This window comes from Sabethes cyaneus, chromosome 3, assembly GCF_943734655.1.
Source record: "Sabethes cyaneus chromosome 3, idSabCyanKW18_F2, whole genome shotgun sequence".
Classification (NCBI taxonomy): Eukaryota; Metazoa; Arthropoda; class Insecta; order Diptera; family Culicidae; genus Sabethes; species Sabethes cyaneus.
In genome coordinates, this window is record NC_071355.1 from 75,392,449 (window position 1) to 75,404,983 (window position 12,535).

Here is a 12,535-nt window from a genome sequence, read left to right on the forward strand (position 1 = left end):
AGATGGCACTACATGCCACATAGCATGCGAAACAATGGACTAATTAAAAGACGAGGGGCCCTATAGCCACAAGGTTACCGAGTCTGCCTTGACAAGCGAGTAGTCATGGGTTCGAATGTTAGTAGAATCAGCCTATTCGCTGTTAAGTGTCTTTAATATGGGTTTATTTTCAGACATCTTCCCTTCATATTAATACTGAAATCTGTATTTACCACAGCACTGATAAAGGCAATAAGTAGCAGCCAAAATATGCATTGGCCAAGTATTTTGTTTTTACAAACTATTTTAAAGCGAATATTTTTCGTACGAATGACTCGAGTGTGAATATTTTGTAAATTCATAATAACTGTTCTTTTTTCCTTTTTACTCCTATTTGAGTAGAATCGCTCAAAAATATAAAAAAAAATTAATTTAAATGCAGCGTCTTGTTAGGGCACGCTATGAGAATGGTACTGGCTAAAGCTTGCCAGATAGCTTCGAGATACGACGCTGTTGCAAAGTTTGTCAAATAAAAAACAAGGACAAGTTTTGAAAACGGAATTTAGTACCTAGGATTTGCTTTGCTTTTATCGGCTCAAGATGCGTATGAGGCCTCTTGTCTAAAAGCAAATTTTTTTACCTTATTCTGTAAGGCACGTCGAGTGTTACTTTGCTCGACTCGAACACGATTTTATTGAGTAATTTAACTAAGTCGATCGGTAAAAAGGTAGTGACTCAACCGTCAACAAATGACGCCTGAGCTTGCTTTGTTCTGATTATTCTTCGAGCCGCTATGCTGCCCGTTTTCCCCGCACTCGACACTCGACAGTGACTTAGTCGAGTCGAGTTGCAAGACGTGACCTACAGGATCGGGCCCTATACCTAGTCTCCGCACTTCTAGCTCTAGAAAACGAGATTGGTTGAAAAGTAGTAAAATTTAGTTTTGCAAATCGAACGGGAAGCAAACGATGCCACTCTTACCCGACCCGACTATATGCATCCTTTCTTCTACCTATACACTCACGAGCTCACAACCTCGTAGCGTCTTCTGACACAGCCCGCTCACAAGGCAAGCCAATGCCTACAGCTTGCGACTGCGACACACTAGGATGTATGGGTACAGATTTTGCTTCACTTTTTCATACGTCCTCGTTTATACACGTGGGGTCTCGTGAGCGATGTTGTATCAACTGCTGAGGTGCAATGACGTGCGTCTCCGACAACCGTGGCTGATAGCCAAACATTCGCTCGCAAAAATTCGTCGCAGTGCGTGAAAAAATAAGAAAAGATGTCTAAAAGAGAATGCTTATGCAAGTGTGTTCGATAGAACGAAACGCGCGTTAGTGAAAATTAGACATCACGAGTTAGGCCTTCGCAACACTGGTAAAAAGCATTGAAGGAAAAAAGGGTGGAAACACCGATACTTAAGCACGGATAATAAGCAGTTCGCTCACTCTATAGCAATACTACGGAGAAGAACGAAGTGCGGAATACAGAAAATACTGCGACTGACATTAGGATTGATCGCAGTGATAGTTTCCTTACAGGAATAAAGCGAGCTTAGTAGGCAAATAACCTCTTATTTTGAAATGTAAATTGGTCGGTTAGAGTGAGCAATTTGGTTTTTTTTCTGTGTGGACTCATCACTGCGACCGGTAGTTGATCTATTGTGATATTGCCCGGGTGTTTGCTGTATGACCAGCACTGCATTTCTTTTTGCTATAATCACTATTGAATGAGCGATATGCTTATTAAATTTTATGCGTGCTTGTATGTGTTGGGGTTTCCCCTTCCTTCAAAGCTTGATCTACTTTACCCACTTATTCTTCACTGCCAGTACTATCCCATATTATAGCCGTCCCTGGCGAGGACTCATTCGTTCCTCTGATCAGTACACTTAACTATAGGAGGGACTTTTGCACTGTCAAGAGTGGGTAAATTTACTATTCAGCATAGAGGAAAAGTAAATGAGGTGGGAGGGGGGTGGGCGCGAATAAACCCATGCTAAAGTCATTTGACATCGAATGGCCTGATTCTACTAAGATTCGAACTCTCGACCACTCGCTTGTCAAAGTAGACTTGGAACTTTGCGGCTACGAAGCCCCCCTTGACACCTGGTTACTACTATTTGTGAGGTCACATAAGGTCTCTCGTCTGTGAGGATCAGACCAACGACGACCTCAATCGTCGTTAAAAGTATTGTCATTGGTCATTGGTGAGATATCAGTGGAGGTGCTCAAAAAAGCGTTGTATAGTTGAACCTTTAGCATTCAGCATTTCAAGCGTAGTCTCGGTCAGCACTTGCGACATAATAGAACTGTTAAGGTGCAAGTAAGACATTAATATATGTCGTGAATGAAACAGGGCCTACACTACTTCCTTGAAGCACTCTTAGGTGTTCCTCACGGGAGAGGATAAAAATATTTACAAGATCTTTATTCAAGCTGGAGTTTTTTTTATGTAAAATAAAATATTTTTCCAACTACATATTATTATACTGGTTGAGTCATTAATAAAACCAATTTGACCGACAAGACTTTTTGACACATTTCATTTAAAAAAAATTATAATGGCATGAAAACTAAATACAGAAATTTGTGTAAAAAATAAGTCAAAATTTAATGAAAAATACAGCTTGTGGTAGCAGCATATGTACAAAGTTGTATTAAAAATGGACAGGTTCGGGGTAACTTATGGATATGGCCGATTTCGCATGAAAGCAATTTATAAGCAATAAGAGACATTGCGATTGATATAAGTTGAGTAAAAAATTAAACCAAAATGACAGCTTTGGTTTATACTTTTTTTGCTCAAATGCGTTGATTATGATTATGAAACAGTAATATGAATCACCTTGCAATTGTCCGACCAGAAAAGGTTATTTATCAATGCATGTTGTGGGCGCTTTCTGATAACGAGTTATCGATTGCCCCAAGTTGTCGTACCACCCTGGAATAGAAGGCTTTCATGCTCAAATGCAATTGGCGTTACATGCCTCTCTTAGCACCTAGCGAGCTCCAAAATGCTGGTTTTATAAATAAACGATTTCGAAAAGAATCGTTTCATAATCATTTTTAATTATTTACTGTTCATTGCATCGATCACAGAATGAAGCAATAGGTTATAGACTAATCTCAAGATTTTAGTCTTGACCTTGGAATGAGGTCATACATATATTTAATATTTTTTGAAACGATGGTTCTACAATTGATGAAGGGACGGTAGGGGAAAGAAATGAAAATTTTTGGTGAAGGAGGGGGAAGAGCGGAAAGGAAGGGGGGGGGGGGTATTGGTAGCTATGCTTGACAAGTAGTCATTTTGACTCCTACCTTTTGTCCAATGCTGGAAGGTGCATGAGTCGAACCAAGCTGTAATCTGAGATTATAACCGGATTCGAACCCACAACACCCTCCAGGGCATGTGGTTCGCTGGTACTTGTACCTTTGAACCATAGAGGCGCTGGACAAAAGGAGACCGCAAAATCCACTTCTCAAGGATAGCTACGCGTGTTGGTTGTGTTATCGACACATATTGTGCCGCTTCCTGCATCAATTGCAGATTACCACCGAGCGAGAAGTTTTAATCTAACTACTATTTACTTTCAGGACGACGGCACTGTGCCGGCCCTTACGACTTGCAAGGTACTGCACGTGACGCTGTTCGTCCGTCAGCGTATGTTAGCCGCGTTTCTCGGCGCGGGTTTTCGAGGGAAGGCCCCGTTCCTATGTAATAGACTAATCTCAAGATTTTAGTCTTGACCTTGGAATGAGGTCATACATATATTTAATATTTTTTGAAACGATGGTTCTACAATTGATGAAGGGACGGTAGGGGAAAGAAATGAAAATTTTTGGTGAAGGAGGGGGAAGAGCGGAAAGGAAGGGGGGGGGGGGGGGGGGGGGGTATTGGTAGCTATGCTTGACAAGTAGTCATTTTGACTCCTACCTTTTGTCCAATGCTGGAAGGTGCATGAGTCGAACCAAGCTGTAATCTGAGATTATAACCGGATTCAAGCATAGCTACCAATACCCCCCCCCCCTTCCTTTCCGCTCTTCCCCCTCCTTCACCAAAAATTTTCATTTCTTTCCCCTACCGTCCCTTCATCAATTGTAGAACCATCGTTTCAAAAAATATTAAATATATGTATGACCTCATTCCAAGGTCAAGACTAAAATCTTGAGATTAGTCTATTACATAGGAACGGGGCCTTCCCTCGAAAACCCGCGCCGAGAAACGCGGCTAACATACGCTGACGGACGAACAGCGTCACGTGCAGTACCTTGCAAGTCGTAAGGGCCGGCACAGTGCCGTCGTCCTGAAAGTAAATAGTAGTTAGATTAAAACTTCTCGCTCGGTGGTAATCTGCAATTGATGCAGGAAGCGGCACAATATGTGTCGATAACACAACCAACACGCGTAGCTATCCTTGAGAAGTGGATTTTGCGGTCTCCTTTTGTCCAGCGCCTCTATGGTTCAAAGGTATAAGTACCAGCGAACCACATGCCCTGGAGGGTGTTGTGGGTTCGAATCCGGTTATAATCTCAGATTACAGCTTGGTTCGACTCATGCACCTTCCAGCATTGGACAAAAGGTAGGAGTCAAAATGACTACTTGTCAAGCATAGCTACCAATACCCCCCCCCCCCTCCCTTCCTTTCCGCTCTTCCCCCTCCTTCACCAAAAATTTTCATTTCTTTCCCCTACCGTCCCTTCATCAATTGTAGAACCATCGTTTCAAAAAATATTAAATATAGCAATAGGTTGTTCAAATTCCTTTCGGTCGAAAAATATCACTTTTGATACAACTGTTTTCAATCGTAAGATATCAGATTAGCATTATTTCGAAGGATTATGTAGTTTTTGGTTCCTATTTGAAAAAGGCCGTTAACATGTGGTTCGCACGCTTGAGGTGAAATAACCCACATAATGGTGGCATAATATTTCGTTTTGTTTTTATTTAGTGTATGGCTTCATATTTGAAGTAATTCGTTACATCAAGTGCTCTCTATTTGCTGCAGCTATCCGAAAATCCCAATCACTGATGACGCACGAGAGAAATCACTGAGCACTCACATCTGTGGATCGAGTCTTTTTAGGCATTTTTCCGGCTAAAGAACATCAGCTTCGAGTGTAAAGGTTACTCCTCGGTAGAAAAATTATTTCAAGCATTCTAAGGACATATAATACAGCTTTCAATTTCTCACGCTACTAATTGTTATCGTGGCCAAAACCCATAAAGCGTTATTTCTTTTTCGGTCTAACAACTTCATGGAAAAAAAATTCATTGCGTGACACTTGCGTGATCGCATGGAGTGCAGATCTTCTGAAATTGCAATCAATTTTCCTAACTTTGGATTGTTTATCTCCTCTTTCCCCGTTGCGCCCCGTCATGTCCCGTTGACTTGCATCGTATTTCGACAAATCATCGCGCCAGGTCGCTCGTAAATTGGCCATGGTTGAAGCCGATCTGGAGCGTGCCGAGGAACGTGCCGAAGCCGGTGAAGGGTACGTGTTTTGGTCGGTTGACACCAACCAACCAGCCGAGGATCGCTTGCGTCGTATTTCGCGTTTGTGTTTTTGTTTGCTGTTGTTTTTTTGACGCCAAATGATAATAATCCAACATTAACAACCAACAATCGCTGTCGCTATGTTGTTTTGTACACCGCCTGAAATTGATTGCATTTTGGGCATATTGTTAGGAAAGGTACGCTTTTGGAAATTAAGGCGACAATTTACGGAGCTGCATCAGCCGGAAACGTTTCAATTGGAGTTTATTTTCTATTCTTTTACTGCCTTTGGAAAATGTTTTCAGCGTCTGTTTTAAGTAGACAGAAAGAGGAGAATATAGTGCAAATGGTAGGTATGGCATAATCACGATCTAAATCACCCAAATACCAAAAATCAAAAACTGATCGAAATGCAACGCTGTTTCACAAGAAATTTGCGTGAGGAGAACCTACACTCTCAAACAGAGAATTCGTTCCAAGTAGTTAGAAATGACATCTCAATAAATTTTGAATACCGCAGCCGGCTGCCTTGAGGAACATTGGATCTACAGGAAGTAGTTAAGATGTTGTAGGTTATTCGTTTTATTAATCATTCTGCAAATTCTTAGATAAAACACCTCTGAAAACCTATAGATTTTTCTACAAAAACGTATTCAAATAGTCTGTGCAAACAGCGTCGTCTTAAAAATATTAATGTAGCATCCCTGTGATGATTGACGTACACAACGTAGTCTTGAAAATACTTCCGCTGCTCTGTTAGCAGCTGTTAAAATTGAATATATCGAGTATCAAACAGCGATAAGGTTCCAGTTAATTGCTACACTGAAATTCCGTTCGAGTCAGCATTAATTAAGCATTTTAATTTATAGCAATAGCCCTCTACACATACAAGATAGTAGATTCAGTGTTTCCTATTACACTTAGGTTGCCGTTTGCGTGGTTATAATGCGGAAAATGTAATAAATTTTAGCTTAAAAATAATACGAACTTCGCGTTCAGTTTTCTATACATTTGCTTGAATGAAGCAATCTTGATCATTCATACAGTAGTTTACAGTTGAAAAGCTAATTTTAGTGCCAATTATCTGGTTGCGTCTAATACATAAAAGGCATAACACATATTATGGGTTGAAATAGCATTCATGCGCATGTCGATCAGTAATTTTATTTCAATAAATATAAATTTCTCTCGGCACATAAATTTGCACTGTATTCGTCTCTGGAAATTAATCTCTAATTTACAGTCAATTTAGGAGCAACTCATCGATCGAGAGTGGCACGCGCTGGAGCTAAAACGACAAGCTTTTTGCTGTATTTATTTTTAGCTGAATTTTTAAAATACCCAACTAACTAATCTCATCTAATCACTAGAATATCTAAGAGTCAGTTAGCTAGCAGTTTTTTGTATCTAATTTAGTCTATATAAGAATACCACCGGGGCTGCTGGGGCCGACCCATTCGAGCGGGTGTGTTGCCCACTCGTGCGGAAAGCTCTTGTTCCCCGGAACTATAACTTGCTACCTTTGTGTGAACATTTTCTAACCACGATTTTCTTTTCATCGACGTCGTCCCACCTCTGCGGATGAATTAAATGTGATGTGTTGTTTTGCGCTGCCAATTGATGTGATACAAATCAAAACTAACCAACCAATCTACACGCAACAATCTCTACACACTTGGAACGATTGACACAAATCCGATGAATGCTAACCCAAAATAAAACGCTGCTATTGTCTGCCTGCTATTCTGCGTATTTTTGTGTGCGTGTGATATTGCCATCTGCCAACCAACCGTTCTGCGATGTTCTGCGGCGGGATTGGAACCATGCAACAGGTGGCCAGAAAGTTGGTCCTCATGGAACAGGACCTGGAACGTTCCGAGGAAAAGGTTGAAATGAACGAAAGGTTTGTGCGTCGAGCTTGCACTCGCTACTAACTATTATAGGCTGTAAAAATAACCGGTTAACTACTGTTCGATTATTTACATTGCTCTGACAGAAAAGTTCGTCGAGCGGGATGAAAGATAGATCGAGTAACCTGATCCCAAACGATCCCCGGTAACGTCCAGCCAAGTGCGAAATTCCAAGGTTTTGATCTGACGTTTTCCATTTCTCGGCGAACTTGTCCGTCAGTAGTAGTGATCTTACATATCAGTTTCATTGCCCTAGTGCTGATCTATTTTCTCTTTTTTTTCTTTTTATTTTCTTCAATTCCTTACAAAACTTACAGCAAGATCGTCGAGCTTGAAGAAGAGCTGCGCGTTGTCGGTAACAACCTGAAGTCGCTGGAAGTGTCGGAAGAAAAGGTATGACTGAACTTGTACATTCGGATGTGATCCTACGTTGTCAGAGGAACCATAGTCAATCAATTGACGGGACATCCGAGAACAAATTTATGGACAGTTCATCTAAAGCTTTGTTTTTTACAAGCAACATTTCCATAAATTTCTTCTCGTATGTTTCGCCTACTCGAATCATCCATCTAAAATGGCAGAAGATGAAAGTGGAGATAGGAATTCACATGCACGAAGTTGGTGTGACTTCCCAGTTTATACTCTAGTTTCATTTTCGTCGCCATTGCCTCTACCAAAGGATTACTCATTCGCTACAGCAACGTCACAAACTACGAATCTATGACAATTGGATACTACTAGGAAACATTAGACATATGTACCTTCCTTTATTAGATTTTAAATCTTCTGTTCTTTTTAATTTCTACAAAACTACAAACGACTCTTTGTCTTCGAACGTCAAACCGCCAACCCGAAACAATTAGGCTAACCAACGTGAGGAGGAGTACAAGAACCAAATCAAGACCCTCACCACCCGTCTAAAGGAGGTACACACCGAACCGGCGAAAAGATTTCTTTTTGTCGTGTGTGTGTGTGTGTTTGTTGTGTTTCTGTTTTTCTCTGCTTTTGACTTTTGACGAATGATTGTTTAACACTATCTTCTTTCAACAGCCGCTTGGCGGCTTGAACGAGCGTTGTTGAACATCGCCATCGCGACTTCACTTAACTCTTGAAAATTTAATCCCACACCGACCAGTCCCCATAGAGTTCCCCGTTGTCGGCGAAGATCGTTCAACATTTACTAATCAATTGACCGTTTTGATTGTTGTTTTTCTTTATTTTTATTACTCTGACGTCTCTAAACTGATCGCTAACCCTTGCTCGCTCGCGCGTTTCTGTGTGCGCCATAACGCCTTAACCATTACGTTATAAATAACCAACCAACGCCGTCGTAAACATCGAACGAAATCGATATCCTGACGTCGCGCTCGGATCGTCGTCTCGGATCAGGCCACGCAACGAGAGGAAACGTACGGCGGCCAAGTCAGAATACTGGACCAGCGTCTCAAGGAGGTATTAGCTTAGTTATGTGGCCTACAACCTGCAAGCAGGGGGGTACACCGGCACATGTTCTCAGCACACGAGAGCAGCTTCTCGGCTGGCCTGGAGTGTGTCTCACCTAGTTTATATTTTCGTAGTCCGTACGAGCTGGCTCGTGCTCTTGCTCTCTCTCTCTGTCACTGTCTGCTGTCTGTCTTGTTTTTATCTATTGTTTGTAACGTGTTTTTTATAGATAAGTGTATATTGTATAAGGATGTGTGAATGGTAATAGTAGTTAGCAATGTTATGTTTAATACCCTTCATTTAGTAATATGCCGAAAAAATCGTTCTGTCCAAAATTGAAGCGGAGGGACATAATTGTTTATCCAGTTCAGTTCAACGAAAGTATTTCAAACAAGCGATTGGGTTTGAAGTTTTCTTTCATTGACTAATGCAAGCGGTTGATTTCACAGTCTCATATTAATCTTTTCAATTGATACAGTTTCATACTGAATGATGTAACAAGTTTATAGTTATCAAAAATAGCACAGATTGTGTGTTTTCGTACTTCGCACGAATGGCGTAACTTGACGGGGCAAAGACACATTTCTACATTTATGAATCACTTCAATTCAACGGTATCATAATATTGCACGCTGACTTTTATACGGTTACGTGTACGCGCTATCTACCATATCTTATCTTGTTTTCATAGACACGACAAGCGTACCTTATCCTTGTGGGTGAATCCATGTTGCAATTGCTATTTTTTTCGTTTTATAGCAACAAGAGAAGACGGCTGTGATGGTCAAATAAATTGTGAAATAAAATATTGGGTGGTTCGCTGTGAAAGATCTGCTTACAGATGGAATATATCCATGTGCCTGTGCAGTATCATATCCATGTGTATACTTGGTTGATAGAATTCCGGTTTTCTTGTTCACTAGGATATAAATGCTTCAATTAATTTTTGAATTAATTTATCAAACACAAGATAGTTGCCACTGGACAAGGCAGTTACATACGTTGTAGGAGTAATTTTATAAAGAAAAAGTAGAAGGATCCGTGCCTAGTGGAGTGGGCGCCGTCTTGACGTAAGACTACGAATATAACGCAATTCGTCTTCTAATGCTGAAATCTGGAATCTTTGCATGAATTTCAATATAACTCTTTAAAGACCAGTTATGGTATACCCCCGATTAACTACGAAATACCTAGCATTGGAAGCGAGGTTTGCATGTAATTGGGTTTCAATGGGAGAATCATCAAATACAAGTGTAGAAAAACATATACAAATCTTCAATTGCTAATATTGGTAGCCATGATAAGGACTGATTAACTGTAAAATGTTTACCAATGGCAGTGACATTTACAAAAGATTGGCTTTCGGAAGAGCAAATAATTCTAAAGCCGCTTGCTTTTATAGAGATATATAGATGAATTTTATAGAGGTTTTATTGCGATATTATTCATTACCTTTGGTTTTATTTAATGCGCATATGCTACAAACCAATGGAGATTGCTAAAAATTTATTAAATATTCTATGGAACATTTTATTATGGCCACTATAAACCAAATCGATTAGGATGATCTAAATGTAAAACTTTAACTTTTCTGTTCACAGATGTATTTTCAAGTTGTCAAACAAGTAGCGGACTGATTTAGCTTTTTACCAGAGCGAAAAGCAAAAAGTTTTATTGAATTATGGCGTTGGCTGTCAAGCAGCGAAAACAAAATTCGATTTTGTTTCTGCTTTCAGCAGAGCGTGAAACAGCTACTTGAATTTATAACCTGATTCTAAAAACCTTCTAAAGAGTGAGTTGTTCGGAAGGTAGTTTTATAGCGGTCACCAGGAAGTTCTGTTGGAACTCATAGTTTTATTAGCGGTTTTATGATATTGGGTATGAAAATCACTAGCGGAACATAATATAATTTAGACGAATGTAATAAAACAGTCACTTGGATTTATATAGTTGGTCCTAGCAAGTGATTTCATTGTTGCAAATGCAAAATTCAATGGGAAATTCGGAATACAATAGAGTTGCCTAAAAATAAAGTATACCACTTAACATCGAATGGCCTGATTCTGCTAAGATTCTAACCCCCGACCGTTCGCTTGTCACCTTGTGGTTACACGTCCGCACCTTTAAAACAATAAAAGTAATCATTCTTGAGATATTTATGGAACCCGCATTAAAAACATGGTTAAAGTTTTCATTCGCTCATGTACATTCGATACAAGCAGTTGTAGTTTTGTAAAATTTTTGTATGTATTCAAACGATGCCAGCTAATTGTTCGTAAGGCGTTATTATTTCGAAATCATCAATGAAGAAAACAAATAAGTTTGTTTGAAATGCGCCTTTTCTCTGCATGGACATTATCACTACGATCAGTATTTTGATCTACTGTGATATCGTCCAGAGGTTTTTACTGTATTCCGCACTTCATTCTTTTTGCAGTATCGCTATAGAATAAACGAAACGAGTATTGTCCGTGTCGGTGCTTTCAACCCTATTTGTTCTTTTTCATGGTGTTTACTACTTTTCAACCAATCTCGTTCGCTAGTACCGGGAAGTGCAGAGATTAGTTATAATTTGCGCTTGGACAAAAGGCTCCATTACGCACCACCTCGAGTCAGTACCATTTCTATAACTAACCCTGGTTAGAAGCTTCACCGTCGGTAAAGCAGAGTTCAACACAAAGAAAAGATGTGTGTACGTGTGTATTTTTTCTTGGAAACTTACTACTTTGCAATACCAATCTTGTTCTCACTTCCTCGCAGAATCAGGAAGGGAAACAAGTTATAAATTGCCCATGGACAAGAGTCTTCTTCATGCGCATCCAGCCAGTACAACTTTTAAAAACTTGCCCTATGTCTAGACGCTCCATTGCTGCCAAATGCAGAATTATGTATATGGGAAGTCTCTGTGCTTAAATTAGCACTGCTCGGTTTGACGGAACTGCTTCCGGATACTGTGGGATTTTACTGGGACTGCCTCCCGTTAAAATGGTAACGCGTAAGTGTCGGATGGGATTTCCATTCCTTTAACTTAGAACTTCTATGCTTGCTTAATTCATCAAACAAATAAGCTCGTTTGAAAGACGCCTTCCATAATTTTTTTCGTGTATATCTCTGGTATATCGCTCTGATGTCTGTGATTGGAATGCTACTATTACCTGAGAGGTTTCTTGTTTAAGGAAAGTCAAACAAGATCGTATGAGCTTAGTTCCTTTCTGTTTACTATACTGTGGAAACCGTTTGGTTGAAAGTCTATAAAGTCTTTCACGAATTACGTATCTGCGGATTTCACGGATTTTCGTCTGTGGAATTGGCAGCACCCTCTCAGAATTCAATGAAACTTTGTGTGTTTAAAGAGCTCGTGTAAATAAGCAACTTTGCATACTTATTAAGAATTTTCACAAAAAAATACTGAAAAAAATATTTCCTCACTGAAAAAATGAATTTTTTTACTGAAGATAGGTAATTATGTAACCTACAAGTCTTCCATACATTGCAAAATTGTAATATTTAAGAGAAAAAAGTTTGTTCTAGCCCTTAAAAGTCAATTATGCTCAATAACTTTGCACTCGATTTTTTCGTTGCTTTCAAATGTTCTACAAAGTTATGCAGTATGGTAAAATACACATTTTCTCTGAAGACGTTTTGTCGCTAGGACGTATATTTTATAAGTTATGATATATATATAAAAAAATCTCAC

The 12,535-nt window shown here is 39.7% G+C and overlaps 1 protein-coding gene across 2 annotated transcripts in view; it reads left to right on the forward strand.

Annotated features, from left to right (window-relative positions):
- LOC128743388 (uncharacterized) overlaps window positions 1–12,535 on the forward strand; it is a 63,106-nt gene that overhangs the window by 41,042 nt on the left and 9,529 nt on the right. For both annotated transcript variants that reach the window (XM_053839951.1, XM_053839950.1), the window contains exons 4-6: window positions 5,413–5,483; window positions 7,713–7,788; window positions 8,259–8,321. In XM_053839951.1, the coding sequence (XP_053695926.1) occupies window positions 5,413–5,483; window positions 7,713–7,788; window positions 8,259–8,321 (210 nt within the window). The remainder of the gene's footprint in view (window positions 1–5,412; window positions 5,484–7,712; window positions 7,789–8,258; window positions 8,322–12,535) is intronic.